This window comes from Bos grunniens, chromosome 28 (assembly GCF_055505025.1).
Source record: "Bos grunniens cultivar Pamir isolate PY7600 chromosome 28, Bosgru_T2T1.0, whole genome shotgun sequence".
Classification (NCBI taxonomy): domain Eukaryota; kingdom Metazoa; phylum Chordata; class Mammalia; order Artiodactyla; family Bovidae; genus Bos; species Bos grunniens.
In genome coordinates, this window is record NC_141192.1 from 38,070,635 (window position 1) to 38,092,286 (window position 21,652).

Genomic DNA, 21,652 nt, shown 5'->3' on the forward strand with positions numbered 1-21,652 from the left:
TGCCCTCATGATCCAGTGGTTAGGACTGGGCACTTTCACCGCTGGGGCCCATGTTCAATCCCTGGTTGGGGAACTAAGATCCTGCAAGCCCCATAAAGCAGCCAGAAAAAAAATTTTTTAAAAAGAAGATCTCAAAATAGAGCTTTACCATATGATCCAGCAATCTCATTCCCAGGCATATATCTGAAGAAAACCATGATTCAAAAAGATACATGAGGACTTTCCTGGTGGTCCAGTGCTTAAGAGCCTGCCTGACAACGCAGGGGACAAGGATTAGATCCCTGCTCCGGGAAGATTTCCCATACCAAAGGGCAACCAAGCCCGTGCGCCACAACCACTCAGCCCTCGGGCCCTAGAGCCCATGATCTACAACAAGAGAAACCACTGCAATGAGAAGCCTCACCCCACAGAGGCTTCTGTGGAGAAGGCGTCTAGAGAGCAGCCCCCACTTGCTGCAACTAGAGAAAGCTCAAGCACAGCAATGAAAACCCAGCACAGCCAAAAAGAAGTGAATAAAATTAAAATTTTTTAATTCAGAAAAATTGTTTAAAAAAATACATACACGCAAATATTCACTGCAGGAGTATTTACAATAGCTAAGACATGGAAACAACCTAAATGTCTACCAACAGAGGAATGGGTAAAGAAAATATGGAACATATATAAATGGACTATTCCTCAGCCATAAAAAACAATGAAATAATGCCATTTACAGCAACATGGATAGATCTTATCATACTAAGTAAATTTAAGTCAGAGAAAGACAAATATCATATGATACTGCATACATAGGGAATCTAAAAAATGATAGGAGGGGGTATGAGGGAGGCTCCAGAAGAAGAGGATACAATATATACTTACGGCTGATTTGCATTATTGTACACAGAAACCAACACAACACTGTAAAGCAATTATTGTCCAATTTAAAATTTTTAAAAAAGAAAAAATAAAAAATGATAGGAATGAACTTATTAACCAAACAGAAACAAACTCACAGACTTAGAAAACCAACTTATGGTTACTCAAGGAGAAAGGTGGGTAGGGAGGGATAAATTATGAGGTTGGGATTAACATATGCACACAACTATATATAAAATAGATAATCAACAAGGATACTGTAGAGCACAGGGAACTTTTACTCAATAGTCTGTAATAACCTATATGGGGAAAGAATCTGAAAAAGAATTGATATATGTATATAAATAACTGAATGACTTTGCCATACACCTGAAATTAACATAATAATGTAAATCAACTATATTTCAATATAAAATAATTTTTTTTACAAAAGAAAAAAGCTAGGGTAGAATTCTGATGGCATAAACAGCAGATTAAAAGACCTGTAATGTTGAAGGATCATGTGTGTGTGCTTAGTGGCTCAGTTGTGTCCAACTCTTTGCAACCCCATGGACTGCATCCTGCTAGGCTCCTCTGTCCATGGGGATTCTCCAGGCAAGAATACTGGAGCGGGTTGCCATGCCCTCCTCCAGGGGATCTTCCCAACCCAGGGATCAAACCCAGGTCCCCGGCATTTCAGGCGGATTCTTTACCAACTGAGGCACCAGGGAAGCCCTGAAAGATCACATTATATGTAATTTTGAAGGACTATATGATTATCCATATTAAAGAATGTACCTACTCCACCTTGTATCTTCAAGGACTGTAAACCAAGAAGTTAATAAGAACACAGTTTTTTAATAACCTGACTTATTGGTTTAAAAGAACTCTATTCACCAATATGACAAAATGAATCGAAATTAAAGTTTAAAGTATACATACTGTCTTTAAGAAAATGTGTTTATGTTTTAGAGAAGCACAGTGAAGCATTAAGGGAACATTTCATGAAAGTATGGGCAAGATAAAGGACAGAAATGGTGAGGACCTAATAAAAGCAGACGAGATCAAGAAGAGATGGCAAGAATACACAGAAGAACTATACAAAAAAGGTCTTAATGACTCAGATAACCACAATGGTTACTCTAGGGATCACTCACCTAGAGCCTGGACACTCTGGAGTGTGAAGTCAAGTGGGCCTTAGGAAGCATCACTATGATCAAAGCTAGTGGAGTTGATGGAATTCCGGTTAAGCTATTTAAAATCCTAAAGGATGATGCTGTTAAAGTGCTGCACTCAAAATGTTAGCAAATTTAGAAAGTTCAGCAGTGGCCACAGGACTGGAAAAAGCTTTCATTCCAATCCCAAAGAAAAGCAGTGCCAAAGAATGCTGAAACTACCGAACAACTGAGCTCATTTCACATGGCTTCAGCAGTACGTGAGCCAAGAACTTCCAGATGTTCAAGCTGAATTTAAAAAGGCAGAGGAACCAGAGATCAAACTGTCAACATTAGCTGGCTCATAGAGAAAGCAAGAGAATTCTAACATTAGTTGGCTCATAGAGAAAGCAAGAGAATTCCAGAGAAACATCTGCTTCATTGCCTACGCTAAAGCCTTTGACTGTGTGGATCACAACTAACTATGGAAAATTCTTAAAGAAATGGGAATACCAGACCACTTTACCTGTCTCCTGAGAAACCTGTATAAAGGTCAAAAAGCAACAGTTAGAACTGGGCATGGAACAACTGATTAGTTCAAAATTGGGAAAGGAGTACAACAAGGCTGTATATATTGTTACTTTATTTACAGAGTACACCATGCAAAATGTCAGGCTGGATGAATCACAAGCTGGAATCACAAGATTACTGGGAGAAACATTAAGAACCTCAGATATGTAGATGATACCCACTCTAATGGCAGACAGTGAGGAAAAACTAAAGAGCTTCTTGATGAGGGTGAAAGAGGAGAGTAACAAAGCTGGCTTAAAACTCAACATTCAAAAATTTAAGATCATGGCATCTGGTCCCATCAGTTCATGACAAATAGATGGAGAAACAGTGGAAACAGTGATAGATTTTATTTTCTTGGGCTCCATGGGGTCGCAAAGAGTCAGACATGACTTAGCAACTAAACAACAACATAAATATCTGCACAAAAAATAAAATATCAAACCTGAATCTGATCAAGCCTGTATGTAACTACCAACCTACAGGGAAAGTATGGGACAGAAAAACTAAATATTAATGACTTCGTGGGGATGCAATCTAAAAAATTCAGAATATGGGAAATTTTACAAGACAATTTTTCCAACAAATAAATAATAAGGAGAAAAATAGAGAATAAATCCAGAAAATCCGATATCTAACCAAAAGGATCACCGGGGGGCGGGGGGAAAGCAGGTAATATGCAAAGGTTAAATTATCAAAGGTATCCTAGAAGAAAACGTCTCATCACTGAAGAAATGAGCAGGATTAACCAAGAAAACACACCAGACAATGAGTTAAGAAACACCCACAGCTGGACACAGCTGCTCTCATCATAAGGCTTTCTGTCCTCTATTGTTACCATGGTCACATATTATGTTAATAAATACCAAGAAAAGAGAAAGAAAACACAGCAGCAAGGCTTCCAGAATGTCCCACAAGATCCGACACTCCCCACGAGGCCCACGTACTCTACTTTGCAGTATCTGTGAGATGCCCAAGTTGTCAGCCGCTGCTGCTTTCTTGAGGTGAAGTGGGTTTGTGGAGTTTTACAGTTTAATAAAGGCTGCCTGCAAGGTGGCCCTCTGAGCATCAGGACCACCCTGGGGAGTGCACAGAGGGGCTGGGATGAATTCCTCCCCAAGTGGGTGGTCAGGGAGCTCACTCTTAGTTTGAGAGAAGGCTGTTCACACTGAGGTGAAGGGCGGGGTTAAGGGCATCACTCCCAGTCCCCTGGCATGAGTGGCTAGAGGAATTAGGGCCCCCAGGCCCCCACACAGGGCTATAGGGCAACTACCCATGCTGAACATGGGGCTCTTCCAAGGGCCTCGTTACTCTTCTGGGTTCCAGAGTTGAGGAGAGAGCACATCCCTGGCTCCTGAGCAGTCTCCTTTCCCCCTACCCTTCTTCCTCCTCATCCATCCTCAGTACTAAAGCTGGACTCTCCCAAGAAAGGAAGGCAAAGATGTCTCCATCTACCAGCCGCAGACAACGGACCTCCCTCAGCTCCTGTTTCAGCGGCAAGCCAAACAAAATCAGTTCCCCAGACAAAGCGGCCTGACCAAGCAGGCAGGGAGGATACGGGTGGACTGAGGAAGGGGACCCCTCAGCTCTGTCGTCCTCCTTCCATGGGTCTGGGTGCCTCCTGGCTCTTCCTCTAAATTGTGAAGCCACCATTTGTTAAATGTTCAGAGTCTGTGTCTTTAGCAGGAGACGGACCGGAGCAAAGGAGTGAAGCTCTTTTTTGTGAACAGTGATTATTTCCCTAAATGACAGCCAGATGCAAGCAGGGCCACCTGGAGATCTTACCTGCGGATACTAGTGCGAGCCACCCCCTTGGACTTAACTGGACTCCATGTTAACAGGATTCGTGAAGGCTGCCCCTGCTCCCCAACACCATGGCCTGAAGGAGAGGCCTGGGGAGGAACTGAGGATCAGCCAAGGCAGATGGGGCTGAGCTGCTTTCAGCAATCAGCCCAGGTCGCTCCAGAGGCCCTGCCCAGAACCTCTGCGGGAGTTCCCGGCCCGGCCACCTGGGGAACCAGGTGTAGAGTGTTGGAATCTGAGCTCACAGTTCTGCCCACTGCAGCCCTAAAGCAGATAAAACAAATAAAGCCCTAAAACAGCAGAGCCCAGAAATCAGTAGCATAGAGCAGCAGATCAAATTCCCACTCCATGGTTCATTCCTTCCCCTGAACTGACACCTCCCTTCACAGCTCCAAATATGCCCTGCCTTTGTGTTTCTTTCACATTTTACTCAGCTCAGGGAGGGCTTCCCAGTGGCTTAGACGGTAAAGAATCTGCTTGTAATGTGGGAGACCTTGGTTTGATCCCTGGGTCGGGAAGATCTCCTGGTGTAGGAAATGGCAACCCACTCCAGCATGCTTGCCTGGAGAATTCTGTGGACCAGAGGAGCCTGGGGGGCCACAGTCCCCGGGGTCCCAAAGAGTAGGATACGACTGAGCAAGTAACACTTTCACTTCAGGGGTTAAGACTCAGAATAACTCCTCATGAATTCCTAACCAGGTGAGCTCAGGTCTACTTAACCTTTCTGTGCCTCAATGTCCTCATCCAGAAAACAGGGATGATGCTGTCGACATCACTGGATGAGAGATCATTCCGTCATTCAACAAACAAACTGAGCACCTAATAAGCACTCAGAGGGCTAGATGTGGCTATTCCAGGTGCTCAGCAAACACCAGTAACTGGTCTAAGTGCTTTTAAGCTTTTAACTCATTGAGTTGTCCAACAGCCCTACAGCCACATCCAGTGAAATAAGGAGTAAGTACTAAATCTGTGTTCCATTTCTCTGCATCTTTGTACCTATCCCAGAGATGAGTTCTACAAGAAATCCAAAAGTAGCACCAACTGAAGTAATGGAAAAAAATGCTGCATACAATGATATAATTAATAAAAAGTAAATACACAGAAGCTCCCTCTTGGCAGAATTATAATTTTCTGGGGGAAAAATGCCTGATAATACATACATGAAGAAAGTGTCCAAGTCACAGGCAACTTAATAATGTACATCCCTTCATATTGTTAAAGTACCATTAAATAGGTTCCACCTAACTTACTGTATTTGTGAGGTGCCACTCCAATCTGCCTTTAGGAACTGGAATGAATTCCCCCTGGGTGCTGGCAGTACTGGCTTTTGGCAGTTGGCACTCAGCTGCAGGCCCTCTTTTAGAATTGTCTCCACTGGGAAAAAACACCTTGGCCCAGAGCACACCTCCTTCCTAAGGCAGCCACAACCCAGTGATAGATCATCACATCTCAACTCTGAAAGACTCTGAAGGGCCATTCCATCTTCAGAGGTCCCCCACAAGATCAGATAAATCCTTTGTTTAGAATAATCATGGCACCTGGACTTTCCTGGCTCAGTGGATAAGAATCCGTCTGACAATACAGGAGACACGGGTTTGATCCCTGGTCCAGGAAGATTCCACATGCCATGGAGTCACTAAGCCCACGTGCCACAACTACTGAGCCTGAGCCCCAGGGCCTACGGCCACAACTACTGAAGCCCACTCGCCTAGAGTCCCTGCTCTGCAGCAAGAGAAGCCATCGCAATGAGAAGCCAGGAAACACAGTAAAGGGTATCGCCTGTGCTTGCTGCAACTAGAGAAAGCCCACGTGAAGCAATGAAGACCCAGCACGGCCAAAAATAAACAAAAATTAAAAATAAATAGAAGACTAGAACACTCATGGCCCAACTTCTCCCTCTGCCCAATCCGGCTCCCTTCCCTTCCCTTGCATTACTATCAATTCTAAGAGGACTACCTAATACAATTTTTGAATAGTAAACTTCCTAAATGTGAATCTCCATCTCAGTCTACTTCCCAGAGAACCGGGGCATTCAAAATTTCCAAGAATTGGACATTGATCCACTACTTTCAGACAGCAACTTGGCAATATATATCAAGCATCATAAACTATTCATAATCTTGAGAAGCAATAGAACAGAAAGGGTATGGGCTCAAAAGCACAGTTTCAAATGCCAGCTTTTTACAGGAAAGCTTTGAGACCTGAGTCTTGGTCTCTTCATCTGTAAAAATAACATCTATATTCTAGAGCTGTTATAATTTTAGAGTTGTAATAATATTCTTGTTCAAAGTGGAGAGCATATAAAAGCAACTGGTACACAATGCTGCTTAATTAGCCATGAAGGTTGCTAATCAGCTGGCTTTAAGATTAAATGTTATTTTCTCTTTCAATTTACCAATAATCCAAGTAAAACAAGAGAAGAAACCCTCTCCATACTAAATATTCTGGTAAATCTTAGGTCCATGAAGGCAGAGTCCATAACTATCTAGTTCAGTGGTTCTCAACCTTAATGAACCTAGTAAAATGCCCTGGAGAGCTTCTTTAAACGCAGATGGCTGGGTCCCAACTCCAGAGTTTCTGATTCAGTAGTTCTGGGGTGGGGCCCAAGAATGTACATTGCTAACAAGTAATCAAGTGACGTTGATACTCCTTAGGACCATATTTTGAGACCCTCTGGTGTAAATTTACCACTGAATACCTTGTATACATTTAAGCCAATTCCTGATATATAGAAGGTATTTAAATATTTGTTGACTGATTGACTAAGACATATAAATAAGTCTACTATACTACTGTCATTGACAAAAGTAAAAAAAGAAACTAGAAATTAATGCCTAAAAAGGAAGAATGATTAAACAAACTATGTACTACACTAAATGTAACCATTAAGAAATACAAGTAAAGGAGTGCTCTGGCGGCCTTGTGGTTAGGACTTTGGGCTTTCACTGCCATGGCTAGGGTTCAGTCCCTGGTCAGGGACCTGAGATCTCACAAGCCAAATACAAATAAATCCATTTCTATACACTAACAATGACAGATCAGAAAGAGAAATTCAAGAAACAATTTCACTTACCATCTTATCACAAAGAATAAAGTACCAAGGAATAAACCTAAGGAGACAAAAGATTTATACTCTGAAAACTGTAAGATGCTGATGAAAGAAATCAAAGAAGACACAACCGATGGAAACCATATTCATGGATTGGAAGACTCAGTACTGTCAAAATGACCATATTACCCAAGGCAATCTACAGATTCAATGCAATCCCTACCAAATTACCACTGGTATTTTCCACAGAACTAGAAAATAATCTTAAAATCTGTATGGAGACACAAAAGATCCCAAACAGCAAAAGCAATCTTGAGAAAGAAAAACAGAACTAGAGGAACCAGGCTCCCTGATTTAAGACTATACTACAAAGCTATAGTCATCAAAACAGTATGGTACTGGCACAAAAACAGAAATATAGATCAATGGAACAGGATAGACAGTCCAGAGATAAACCCGTGGACCTATGGTCACTTAATCTATAACAAAGACAGCAAGAACACGCAATGTTGGAAAGACAGTCTCTTCAACAAATGGTGCCGGCAAAAATGGACAGCTATACGTAAAAAAAAATGAAATTAGATCATTCTTTAACATCATACACAAAAATAAACTCAAAATGCATTAAAGATCTAAATGTGAGACTGGGTACCATAAAATTCCTAGAGGAAAACATAAGCAGAACACTCTCCAACATAAACTGCAGCAATATCTTTTCTCAATCTGTCTCCCAGAATAATGGGAATAAAAACAAAAATAAACAAATGGGACCTACTTAAACTCAAAAGCTTTTGTACAGCAAAGGGAACAATAAACAAAATGAAATGTCAACACACAAACTGGGAGAAAATATTTGCAAAGAGGACCTATAGGTGGCCAAGAGGCAACATATACAAATACTGCATCATTATATTGTACACCTGAAACTAATATGTTAATTATCTCAATAAAAAAGGAAATACAAGTAAAATAATGCTATAGAAACATAGATATATACCAAATTATAAGTGAAAAATGGTAAAAACAAATTGTATTCAGATCAATTTGAATTACACATACATATGGATTAACGATAATAGAAATTTCAAAAATATTACTTCATTTTTGAGCTTAGGATTATGGGAATTCAAGTTTTGTTATGGTTTAAAGTTTACAGTGAAGATATTTTAAGAATGACTTAATATAAAATAGTAACATTAAATAATTAGATAAGTGTATAATCAAATTAAGTCATGGATACCACTGAAGTAAAACTGTATCAGAGCATATATAACTTGCTTGTTAGCATCCTCAAATTGGTATTACAGACCTCTACTGAGACACCTAACAGAAACAACTACAAAATAAACCCGCACACACAAAGTCATAAATTACCTGCCACAGGAGGGACAAGGCCAGAAAAACGCACTGTTGCATGTTCCCCGTTAACTTCAACTCTCCGACCAATGACATCTGATGTCGAAGTGCTGTTCATTATAACATAGCCAGAATCCAAAATATGAGATCTAGGAAAAAAACATGACATTGACAAGAACTTAGTAAAATTCTTTAAAAAAAAATTTTTTTAACTGTATGCAGATGCTCATTAGGTCAATGCTTCTACCCAATTTAGCCTTCCTATTTTGGTGAAGAGAAGAACCTAAGGGTTTATGTACCAGACTCTCAGAATGTGATTTTACTTTACTCTCCGTTTTGATAATTTAATGCATTAAAAAAAAACCTTGCTTAACTCTAGTTAGCTCACATCACATGACTGTGTACTTTTACTAAGGATGGGAAGGGAAGGAAAAGAGAGGGGGATCAAGGTGACAGAGAAAAGGGAAAGAAAACATGCAACACAGGCATCATTCTCTGCCCAGGAAGTAGAAACACACAAATCCACAGAGCCAGGAAGGAACACATATGATGACAAATTTAGAACCCTAACAATAGGGGGCCCAAGAGAAAAGCATCATCTCTCGAGGAATGATCACTAGATCCAACTCCCACTTCAATAAGTCAGTTTTTTCAACAGATAAAAAAGAAAGAGATGGAAGGGGGGAAAAAAAAAGATTAAAGGAAATGTAAGAGATGTCAGCTAATTGCAATGTATGAACATTGTTTGGAACCTGAACTCTTAAGAACTGTAAATAATTTTCAAAATAAATTATGAGAAAATATTTGAACGCTGACTAGATAGCTGATGATATTCAAGAATAATTGTCTCCAGTAACAATTAAAAATCAATTAATTTGGGGGGAAAAATGGAAAGGGGAATTCCCTGGACCAGTGGTTAGGATTCCACACGTTCATTGAAGGGGGCACAGCTTCGATCTCTGGTCAAGGAACTAAAGATCCCGAATGCTGCACAGTGAGGCCAAAAAATAAAATTTAAAAAGTCAAAGAATAATTGTGAAATTTTTAGCTATGATAATGGCATAGTGGTTATGGCTTTTTAAAATACCTTACCTTTCAGAAATACACATTAAATTATTTACAGATTTTTAAAAGTCATATTTTAGACATGTCACACAGTGGTGGTATAGACAACACACTGAAAGGAAGTAAAAAGCAGAGGGGCCAGTTAGGGAAATAGTGCTGTAACTCAGGTGAAAACAAGCAAAGAATGAACCAAGACACTGGCCTCCACCCTTTCATTTGACACATACTAAGCACTAACCACATGCTGGCTGAAACGCTGGACCCCACGTGACAACCAGTAAACCCTGCGCGTATGATTCCTGCCTCAGAGTATAAGTACAGTGAGTTAAACCTGAGAGAAGGGTATGGATTTTGGAGAAAGTTAAGAGCTAGAACAGGGTCTGGAGATTAAATGGATAGAAATGGTAAAACTGAAGACTAGGAAGACAAGATAGTGTCTGGGGTAGATGGTGGCACCAAACAGCAACATGAGTAATACAAGAGGAGAGTCAAGTGTGGGAGGGAAAACCACTTGTTTGAGGCGTCTCTCGAATGTCATGACAGATGTAGGTCTCTAGTTCAAAGGACACATTTTCACTAGAACTGTGTATTTGGGAGTCATCACCTCAGTATAACAGTGGATGAGATCGGAAGTGTACTAGGTGAAAAGAAAAGCAATCACTGACAGAACTCTGGGGAAATATAATATTTAAAAGAGAAAGGGAAGAAACCTCTAAGAAAGAATCTGAGGAAAACCTGGTTTTCCTTTATTCTTTCTGGCTTTTCCCCCTGACTCTGCAAGTGGTGTTGAGAAAGTTGGACAGCTGCATATGAATCAATGAAGTTAGAACACACACTCTCATCATATACAGAAATAAACACAAAATGGCTTAAAGACTTAAATATAAGATATGACACCACAGAACTCCTACAAGAGATCAGAGACAAAACATTCTCTGACATAAACTGTACCAATGTTTTCTTTCAGTCTCCCAAGGCATTAGAAATAAAAGCAAAAATAAACAAATGGAGCCTAATCAAATTTACAAGCTTTTGCACAGCAAAGGAAATCATAAACAAAACACAAAGACAACCTTTGGAATGCGAGAAAATATTTGCAAATGATGTGACCAACAAGGGCTTAATTTCCAAAGTACACAAACAGCTCATAAAACTCAACAACAAAAACAAACCACCCAATCAAAATCTGGGCAGGAGACCTAAAGAGACATTCCTCCAAAGAAATACATGGCCAATAAGCACATGAAAAGATGCTCAACATCACTAATTATTAGAGAAAAGCAAATCAAAATTACAATAAGGTACCACCTCACATCTGTTAGACTGATCATCATTAAAAAGTCTACAAATAATAAATGCTGGAGAGGGTGTGGAGAAAAGAGAACCCTCCTACACTGCTGGTGGGAATGTAAGTTGGTGCAGTCACTGTGGAAAACAGTATGGAGGTTCCTCAGAGAATTAAAAACAGGATTATCATATGATCCAGCAATCCCGCTCTGGGACATACATCCAAACAAACCTATATGTCAAAAAGTTACATGCACCCCTGTGTTCACAGCAGCGCTGTTCACAACAGCCAAGACATGGAAGCAACCTAAATGTCCATGAACAGATGAATGGATAAAGAAGATGTGGTGCATATACACAATGGAATACCACTCAGTCCAAAAGAAGGAAATAATGCCCTTTGCAGCAACATGGATGACTATCCATGAGATTATCATAACAAGAGATTATCATACTAAGTGAAGCCAGTCAGTAAGAGGAAGAAAACACCACATGATATCACTTGTATGTGGAATCTAAAATATGACATAAACGAACTTATCTATGAAACAGAATCACAGACCCAGAGAACAAGTTGGTGGTGGCCAAGGGGAGTGATGGAGTAGAATCCTTGGATTAGTAGATGTTAAGTTTTTATATACACAATGGATAAACAACAAGGTCCTACTGCTGCTAAGCTGCTGCTAAGTCACTTCAGTCGTGTCCGATTCTGTGCGACCCCATAGACGGCAGCCCACCAGGCTCCCCCGTCCCTGGGATTCTCCAGGCAAGAACACTGGAGTGGGTTGCCATTTCCTTCTCCAATGCATGAAAGTGAAAGTGAAGTCGCTCAGTCGTATGTGACTCTTAGCGACCACATAGACTGCAGCCTACCAGGCTCCTCTGCCCATGGGATTTTCCAGGCAAGAGTACTGGAGTGGGGTGCCACTGCCTGCTCCAAAGGTCCTACTGGTATAGCACAAAGAGTTATATTCAATATCCTATGATAAACCATAATGGAAAAAAATATTTTAAAAAAGAATGCATGTATATATGTGTGTGTGTGTGTGTGTGTGTGTGTGTGTGTAACTGAACCAACTTGTGGTACTGCAGAAATTAACACAACACTGCAAAACAACTACAGTTCCATTTAATAAAAATAAATAAATGATAAAAAAAAAAAATACAGGCAAACCTCTTGAGATGTTGTGTTTGATTCCAGAACACTGCACACTGCAATAAGGCAAGTACTGCAAGAAGAAAAAAAAAAAAGGGCGCAGGGGAGGGGAGGCTGAATTTTGATAGTTTGATTATCAAAGGGCAACAACAAAAGCAAAGTAAGAAAGACAAACATGGGCGGACAGGGCAGTCAGGAGGAGCCAACATCTAGATCTAAACTTGCCTGGCAGGTTTGAAAAGCAAAAGGGAAATCAGCCCGGAGCCTCAAATTGGTGGGAAGAAGCAAAACAGTTCAGATAATCTGAAGAAAAGTCAACAGGAAGATGAGGGCAAGTGTGGGAAGCCATAGTTTAGCAAGCTCAGACACACGTGGAGTCATGCAGCTAAGAGGTCTAGTCAGTAGGTAGGGCCCTGATGTGAAGTTCTAGTCCCCAAGGAGAAAACTAGTAAGGTCACTATAGACCACCATTCCTACAAGAAGTTCAAGTAGAAGTCCGAATCTTGGTTCCTTGAACTAGAGTGCATGCGGGCTATCCAAACCCAGACACTCACAACTAAGCCTCACAATAAGTCTGAAGTTCTTGATGGGGCTTGGCCTAAGGAGACCACTTTATAGATCACGCTCACAGCAAGATGTCTGGATAAGAAGAAAGGGGCAGTGGTCAACTGGTGACTAGGAAACCCAGTGGCATAAACGGCAGAAGTGAGAAAGGAGACATTAGGAAGTCATCCTCATTTTCCTTTAATACATATAATTAATTTACAAAAGTTTAAAGTTCCTTCACCTGCTCAATTCTACTTGATCTCTAGTAACAATTCTATTCATTCCCATCTGTACGTTGTGCCCAAAGGATCCGAGATCATCTGTTATATAGTAGCCAAGGTCAGTTAATAACTGGTTCTACATCATGATTTTTTTTTTTTTTGGCAGCATCCTGCACCTTGTGGGATCTTAGTTACCCAATCAGGGATTGAATCTGGGCCATGAGAAGTGAAAGTGTGAACTCCTAACCACTGGACCAGCAGAGAATTCCCTGCATTATGTATTTTTTGATGATCCTGTCTAGTCTCTTAACTCTTCTAGTAATTGTTTCTTTATACTGTGACCTTCTGGAAGGAACTAGAGACTGGCTCCTTGTCTTGGTGCCCTACACCTTGGTTTCTTCTCCCTCTGGCCAGTCACCCAGTTAGTCCCTGTATCCTGTTGTCAGATCCACTGGATGTTAGTTACTGGTCCACCCTGGACTCCACAGCCTGTTTGCTGTTATTTCCACCCACTGATTTTAGTACTGCCCTCTGCAGCTAAAAGAAACAACTATTCCCTTTTCCAGCTGACATTTAAATATTTGATCAGATCAGTCGCTCAGTCGTGTCTGACTCTTTGCGACCCCATGAATCGCAGCACGCCAGGCCTCCCTATCCATCACCAACTCCCAGAGTTCACTCAGACTCACGTCCATCGAGTCAGTGATGCCATCCAGCCATCTCATCCTCTGTCGTCCCCTTCTCCTCTTGCCCCCAATCCCTCCCAGCATCAGAGTCTTTTCCAATGAGTCAACTCTTCGCATGAGGTGGCCAAAGTACTGGAGTTTCAGCTTTAGCATCATTCCTTCCAAAGAAATCCCAGGGCTGATCTCCTTCAGAATGGACTGGTTGGATCTCCTTGCAGTCCAAGGGACTCTCAAGAGTCTTCTCCAACACCACAGTTCAAAAGCATCAATTCTTCGGCACTCAGCCTTCTTCACTGTCCAACTCTCACATCCATACATGACCACAGGAAAAACCATAGCCTTGACTAGATGAACCTTTGTTGGCAAAGTAATGTCTCTGCTTTTGAATATGCTATCTAGGTTGGTCATAACTTTCCTTCCAAGGAGTAAGCGTCTTTTAATTTCATGGCTGCAGTCACCATCTGTAGTGATTCTGGAGCCCAAAAAAATAAAGTCTGACACTGTTTCCACTGTTTCCCCATCTATTTCCCATGAAGTGATGGGACTGGATGCCATGATCTTCGTTTTCTGAATGTTGAGCTTTAAGCCAACTTTTTCACTCTCCACTTTCACTTTCATCAAGAGGCTTTTTAGTTCCTCTTCACTTTCTGCCATAAGGGTGGTGTCAATTATATTATTACTTCCCCTTTCTCCTCTTCCTGTCCCCACCTTCTAAAACCCATTAACAGGGTAAACATTCCCACCTCCGTCCTCATGTGAATTCCAAGATCTCCTCCATGATTCATTTACAGATTCTTTTCTTAATATGAAAACACTTGTACACCAGAAACTAACACAACATTGAAAACCAATTACACTACAATAAAAACAAAAGCAAAACACCTAAAACTGAAAACCATATTCCAAATGTGATGACCTGTGTGGGTTCAATGGTCTGAACATCACACCTCTAATAATATAGCCTAATATTACATTTCACTTTTTCTCCTTTTCATGGGAAAGACTGCTGCTTGTTATTAAGATTGCAAGGAAATAAACTATATCACTTTCTGATCATAAAATTAAAATGCTTAAATTTCACTATTTAATTATTACCTTCCCTGTAATAGGAAATGGCAACCCACTCCGGTATTCTTGGCTGGAAAATCCCATGGACTCCTAGGAGCCTGGAGGACATACTCCACAGGGTTGCAAAGAGTCGACCACAACTGAGTGACTGAGCATGCATATATTATTACATTACACTAAAAAGCAGTTCTCAATAGTTTTAAAAGTCCTTTCAAGTCTCATTAACATGTAAACAGAATTTCATTACAATAGAAACAGATATATAATTTCTGTTCTATTTAACATTCTGCCAACATTTTTCTATACAGCCACAGAATCATAGTAACTAATTTACTCTTGACATGTAGATAACACAATTTAATCGCTTCTCTATTGTTATGTTTTTCTTATTTACTATTCCAAAGAAAACAGCTAAAAATATCTTTTAAAACTATTAGTATCCTCTTAAATATTTTCATAGGAAAAATTCTTGAGACAATTATTCCAAGTAAATAAATACACTTAAGATTCTAGAAAGCCATGACCAATTTATTCGTCAAAAAAGAAGTACTATCACTGACACCAAGAGAAAATCTACTTGTTTATTTCTCAGGAATTCTCATCAAGAGCTTTCAAATCAGGCCTTCTCTATTCTGTATTTGTATAACTAATGTTTGAGGCAGGAATTTAATACATTATATCATTATTATAAATGTAGAACTTTACATTCATATATATTAAACATCAAATAGTCCAACACATTAACTATCTCTCCTGTGTAGTTTTGTAAAAACGAAGACAGAAAAGAATATAAGACTCTAACCAAAGACAGAAACCCATGAGTTAACACTTTTCACTTACAAGCCTTTCTATTACCCACCTCACATTCAAGAATGTCATGAACTCTGTGAAAAGTTTCACTGAAATCAAAATACAGTCAGTCAGGAGACATAATCCTGTCAATCAAACAGAGGAGGAATGGGGAAGAAGGCTTCAGTTCAATTCAGTCCCTCAGTCATATCCAACTCTTTGCGACCCCATGGACTGCAGCACGCCAGGCTTCGCTGTCCATCATCAACTCCTGGAGCCTACTCAAATTCACATCCATTGCGTCAGGGATGCCATCCAACTATCTCATCCTCTGTCACCCCCTTCTCCTCCGCCTTCAATCTTTCCCAGCATCAGGGTCTTTTCCAATGAGTCAGTTCTTCACATCAGGTGGCCAAAGTATTGGAGTTTCAGCTTCAACATCAGTCCTTCCAATGAATATTCAGGACTGATCTCCTTTACGATGGACTGGTTGGATCTCCTTGCAGTCCAAGGGACTCTCAAGGTCTTCTCCAACACCACAGTTCAAAAGCATCTATTCTTTGGCACTCAGCTTTCTTTATAGTCCAACTCTCACATCCATACGTGACTACTGGAAAAACCATAGCTTTGACCAGATGGACTTTTGCTGGTAAAGTAATGTCTCTGCTTTTTAATATGCTGTCTAGGTTGGTCATAGCTTTTCTTCCAAGGAGCAAGTGTCTTTTAATTTCATGGTTGCAGTCATCATCTGCAGTGATTTTGGAGCCCCAAAAAATAAAGTCTGACACTGTTTCCACTATTTCCCCATCTATTTGCCATGAAGTGATGGGACCAGATGCCATGATCTTCGTTTTCTGAATATTGAGCCTTAAGCCAACTTTTCCATTCTCCTCTTTCACTTTCATCAAGAGGCTCTTTAGTTCTTCTTCACTTTCTGCCATAAGGGTGGTGTCAGCTGCACATCTGAGGTTATTGATATTTCTCTTGGCAATCTTGATTCCAGCTTGTGCTTCGTCCAGCCCAGCATTTCACATGATGTACTCTGTATAGAAGCTAAATAAGCAGCGTGACAATATACAGACTTGACATAGTCCTTTCCCAATTTGGAGCCAGTCTGTTGTTCCAGGTCTGGTTCTAACGCTTCTTGACCATCATTCAGGTTTCTCAGGAGGCAGATAAGGTAGTCTGGTATCCAATCTCTTTTAAGAATTTTCCAGAGTTTGTTGTGATCCACACAGTCAAAGGCTTTAGCATAGTCAATGAAGCAGAAGTAGCTGTTTTTCTAAAATTCTCTTGCTTTTTCTATGATCCAACAGATGTTGACAATTTGACCACATGCATGGTAAGTGCTTAAATGAAAAAGGCATTAAACTTTTACAGTAATAAGATATCTTGAGACTGAGAAACCATACTCACACAACTTTTATTACTTTTATATGACTACAATTGTTCTATGTTATCATTATTGTTAATCTCTTACCATGTCTAATTCATAAACAAACTTGAGGGGGAAACACTATAATTAGAGGTACTATCTGCAGCTTCAGGAATCCACTGGTTGTTTCAGAACATAACCTCCACAGATAAGGAAGACTATTGCATTTTTCTTTTTTTATATATATCTAAAAATGTTTAGGATTTGGACCCCTGGCAGTCCAGTGGGTAGGCCTCTGACCTTCAACTGCTGGGGGCCCAGGTTAAATCCCTGGTTGGGGAACTAAGCCTTCAGGTTAAGTGGCGCAGCCAAAAAATAGTTTAAGATTTAGTTTTTAAAAAATATATTACTAAAAGCAACAAAAAAGAAAGAAATGTGTTACTATACCCAAGGAGTTGGTTTTCTTATACTACTTTTTAGTCTAAATCAATCCTAAAAGCTTTTAAGTTTTTTCACATGTTGATTTTGAGGTTCTGCTATTTTTCTTAAGAGGTGTGTTAGAGGATCTAAGTCATTGGTTTAGAACTCTCTCTTCCTCTATTTTAGTAATCCCCTTTGCTTTTTTCTATGCATATCTTTTTCACCTAAGTTTTGAATAGTCATTCTCCCTTACCACTGACAACAGCTTTATTTGTATCTTATAGATACTTCCATACATATTTTATGCACATATAAGCAAACATATTCTTTTCTTTCTTTACACAGATGATGGCATACTATATGTGTGATTCTATTCCTTGTATTTTCATTCAATAATACATCCTACAGACTTATCCAGAGCCATATCAGGAGCGTTTAAATTTTTTATAGCTGCATAGGATTTGTATAGATATAACATGCTTTTGAACTGTGGTGTTGGAAAAGACTCTTGAGAGTCCCTTGGACTGCAAGGAGATCCAACCAGTCCATTCTGAAGGAGATCAGCTCTGGGATTTCTTTGGAAGGAATGATGCTAAAGCTGAAACTCCAGTACTTTGGCCTCATTCGAAGATTTGACTCATTGGAAAAGACTCTGATGCTGGGAGGGATTGGGGGCAGGAGGAGAAGGGGACGACAGAGGATGAGATGGCTGGATGGCACCACTGACTCGATGGACGTGAGTGTGAGTGAACTCCGGGAGTTGGTGATGGACAGGGAGGCCTGGCGTGCTGTGATTCATGGGGTCGAAAAGAGTTGAACACAACTGAGCGACTGAACTGAACTGAACAATTTATATAACTAGTCTTCAAGCTGATGGACATTTAGGTTACTCCCAAGTTTTTGCTACTGCAAACAATACGTCAAGTATTAATCCTATATATTTATCTTTTACAGCTGTGCAAAAAATATCTGTAGGAAACATTCTCAAAATGGGTACTGCTAAGTCAACGGGTATGTGCATTTTTAATTCTGATAAGTGATTACAAACGCCCCTTTCTAGAGGCTGACCCTATATAACTCCATTAGCTGTATATAAGCCCCCATATCATCACAACCTTGCCCTTCACAGAATATTAACACCCTTTTAGTTACCTGTCAGTCTGATAAATGAAATATGTATTTTATTTGCATTTCCTCTTAGGAGAACTAAGCATCTATTAATTTTGATCTCCTTTTCTGTGAACTGCATGTTCAGAATCCTTTGTCAATTTCCTATTGGTTTATTGATCTTTTTCTTAGTTGGGCTTTAAAATCTAAACTGTTTTCTGCATGGTCTTAATGATGAGATGCTACACAATTCCTCAAATAAAATAATTTGAAAACAACTGAATGGAGAGACATAAGCAGACATCTGCACACCCAGATATTCACAGGAGTATTATTCACAACAGCCAAAAGGTGGAAATAACTCAAATGTCCATTGATGGAGGAATGGATAAAACAAATACAGTACATACACACACTGGATTACTCAGCCTTAAAATGAAGGAAATTCTACCACACAACACATGAATGAATCTCAGAAAAACAACACTAAGTGAAATAAGCCAGTCACAGAAGGAAAAATACCGTATGATTCCACTTAAGAGAGGTACCTAGGGTAGTCACCTTCAGACAGAAAGCAGAATCTTGGCTACTGTATGCTGTGGTAAGAGGGAAATGAGTTGTTCAATGGTGACAGTTTCAATTTGGCAAAATGAAAAGTGTTCTGAAGACAGATGGTACTGATAGCTGACCAATAATATAAATGTACTTAACACTGCTACGGAGAAGGCAATGGCAGCCCACTCCAGTACTCTTGCCTGGAGAACCCCATGGACGGAGGAGCCTGGTGGGCTGCAGTCCCTGGGGTCACTAGGAGTCGGACACGACTGAGCGACTTCACTTTCCCTTTTCACTTTCATGCATTGGAGAAGGAAATGGCAACCCACTCCAGCGTTCTTGCCTGGAGAGTCCCAGGGATGGGGGAGCGTGGTGGGCTGCCATCTATGGGGTCGCACAGAGTCAGACACGACTGAAGTGACTTAGCAGCAGTAGCAGCAACACTACTATACATTTAAAAAAGGTTAAGATGGTAAATTTTATATTGTCTGTATTTTACTAGAATTTTAAAAATAATTTAAAATTTGACCCCCAAATTTTAGATTTTATAGAACTTTGATTCAGCTTTGACTGGGACACTGAATCCTAAAAGTACGGTAATTCTCTGTTTTTAAAATATACTTTCCTGATACCCAAAACACAGTTCGATTATACTCAACATTCTGTCTGGAGAGACTCAAAAACAGTAGTTTCTTTTCCTGCAACATTCAGGGTCTCCTACTTCACTTGTTTCTTCCTCCTTGTCAATGAGATTTCAAACCAAAGGAATCTTTTCTCTCATTTTGTTTTTTCCAAGAACTTCAGTTCAGTTCAGTCGCTCAGTCGTGTCCAACTCTTTGCAACCCCATGAATCGCAGCACGCCAGGCCTCCCTGTCCATCACCAACTCCCAGAATTCACTCAGACTCACGTCCATCGAGTCAGTGATGCCATCCAGCCATCTCATCCTCTGTCGTCCCCTTCTCCTCCTGCCCCCAATCCCTCCCAGCATCAGAGTCTTTTCCAATGAGTCAACTCTTCGCATGAGATGGCCAAAGTACTGCAGTTTCAGCTTTAGCATCATTCCTTCCAAAGAACACCCAGGGCTGATCTCCTTCAGAATGGACTGGTTGGATCTCCTTTCAGTCCAAGGGACTTGCAAGAATCTTCTCCCACACCACAGTTCAAAAGCATCATTCTTCGGCGCTCAGCCTTCTTCACAGTCCAACTCTCACATCCATACATGACTACAGGAAAAACCATAGCCTTGACTAGACGGACCTTTATTGGCAAAGTAATGTCTCTGCTTTTGAATATGCTATCTAGGTTGGACATAACTTTCCTTCCAAGGAGTAAGCGTCTTTTAATTTCACGGCTGCAGTCACCATCTGCAGTGATTCAAAAAAAAAAAAAAAAATGGTCTTGTCCCTAGGAAGGAAAGGATCTCTGCCAGAATTTAAGATCACTGAAATCGTCCATCACACCTCTATCTTATTTTGTGCTACTTTTACAATCTGGAGAGCAACAACCTTACTCTCCCTCTTATCATATGATCTATAGATCTCTTCTTTCTCTCTCTCCTTTTCTCATTTATGCTTAACACTCTAATGCCAATACTCTTGGCTGCAAACAAGTATATGTATCTTCTTGATACACACTATCAACCTCACAAATTTTATGTTGGATTGTTTTGAACAAAGATATATTTCCATTCAAATAATAAGCCTATCCCAGCAAGTTTTAGTGACATTCACAGTACTGCATATATCTTCCCAGAAAGGACCCTTGAGACCACAAGTTCAGTTACTGAGCCTTTGCCACAATGTCTCTTCCTAAATAAAGGGTATGCTATCTCAAAATAAATGTTACATTCATTACCACTTTGAAATTATAATATTTATTACACCTGCCACCAGAATGTTACTTACTATATTAGTAAAACACACACACAGTGAAGGGACTTCTCTGTCAGACCCGGGGTTACAATTCCGCACTTCCCCTGCAGGCGGCACCAGTTCAGTCCCTGGCTGGGGAACTGAGACCCTGCAGGGGGCACAGAGCGGCCAAGAACAAAACAGAAAACAAACACACATACTATTATACTACCATTTTTAAAGTATTTTGATAACTTTATTTCACAAAAATGGTTTCATATGAAATTCTAGCGTTTGGGTTTTTTTTTTTTCCCAGTTCTTTTTAAAAATTTTTTTGGCTGTGCTGGGTCTTCCCAGCTGTGTGCAGACTTTCACGTGTACTGGGACCCCCAGTACAAAGCACCGACTCCACAGAAGCCTTGGCCAGACCTACCTGCAGGTCTCAGAAGGTCTCCTGGGGAGCAGGGGTTGGCAGTAACTCACCTTGGGGGCAAAAACTGATTGCAGATGCCCCAACGAATACTCACCAGTGTGAACTCTCCCAAAGATCACCATTTTGGCAGCAAGACCCAGGCTCCACTGCTGGGATACCTCAGGACAACCAACCAAAAAGTGGGACACAGTCCCACCCATCAGCAGACAGGTTGCCGAGTCATCCAAAGACAACAGTCACCTATAAACACTCCCACTGAGATGGCCCTGCCCACCAGAGGGACAAGACCCAGCTCCACCCACCTGTGGGCAAGAACCAGTCCC

At 40.6% G+C, this 21,652-nt stretch overlaps 1 protein-coding gene across 10 annotated transcripts in view; it reads right to left on the bottom strand.

The window, feature by feature from the left end:
* The window catches only part of TBCE (tubulin folding cofactor E), an 89,043-nt gene that overhangs the window by 52,416 nt on the left and 14,975 nt on the right, over nucleotides 1-21,652 (bottom strand). For 8 of the 10 annotated variants that reach the window (XM_086382839.1, XM_086382831.1, XM_086382836.1 and 5 more), the window contains exon 2: nucleotides 8,788-8,918. Coding sequence is in view for 5 of the 10 variants with exons in the window: in XM_086382831.1 (XP_086238957.1) it covers nucleotides 8,788-8,887 (100 nt within the window). In the remaining 5 variants the exon portion in view is untranslated. Of the gene's footprint in view, nucleotides 1-8,787; nucleotides 8,919-12,295; nucleotides 12,346-21,423; nucleotides 21,570-21,652 lie in introns of those variants that run through there. The other 2 variants (XM_086382835.1, XM_086382830.1) reach the window with 2 other exon arrangements.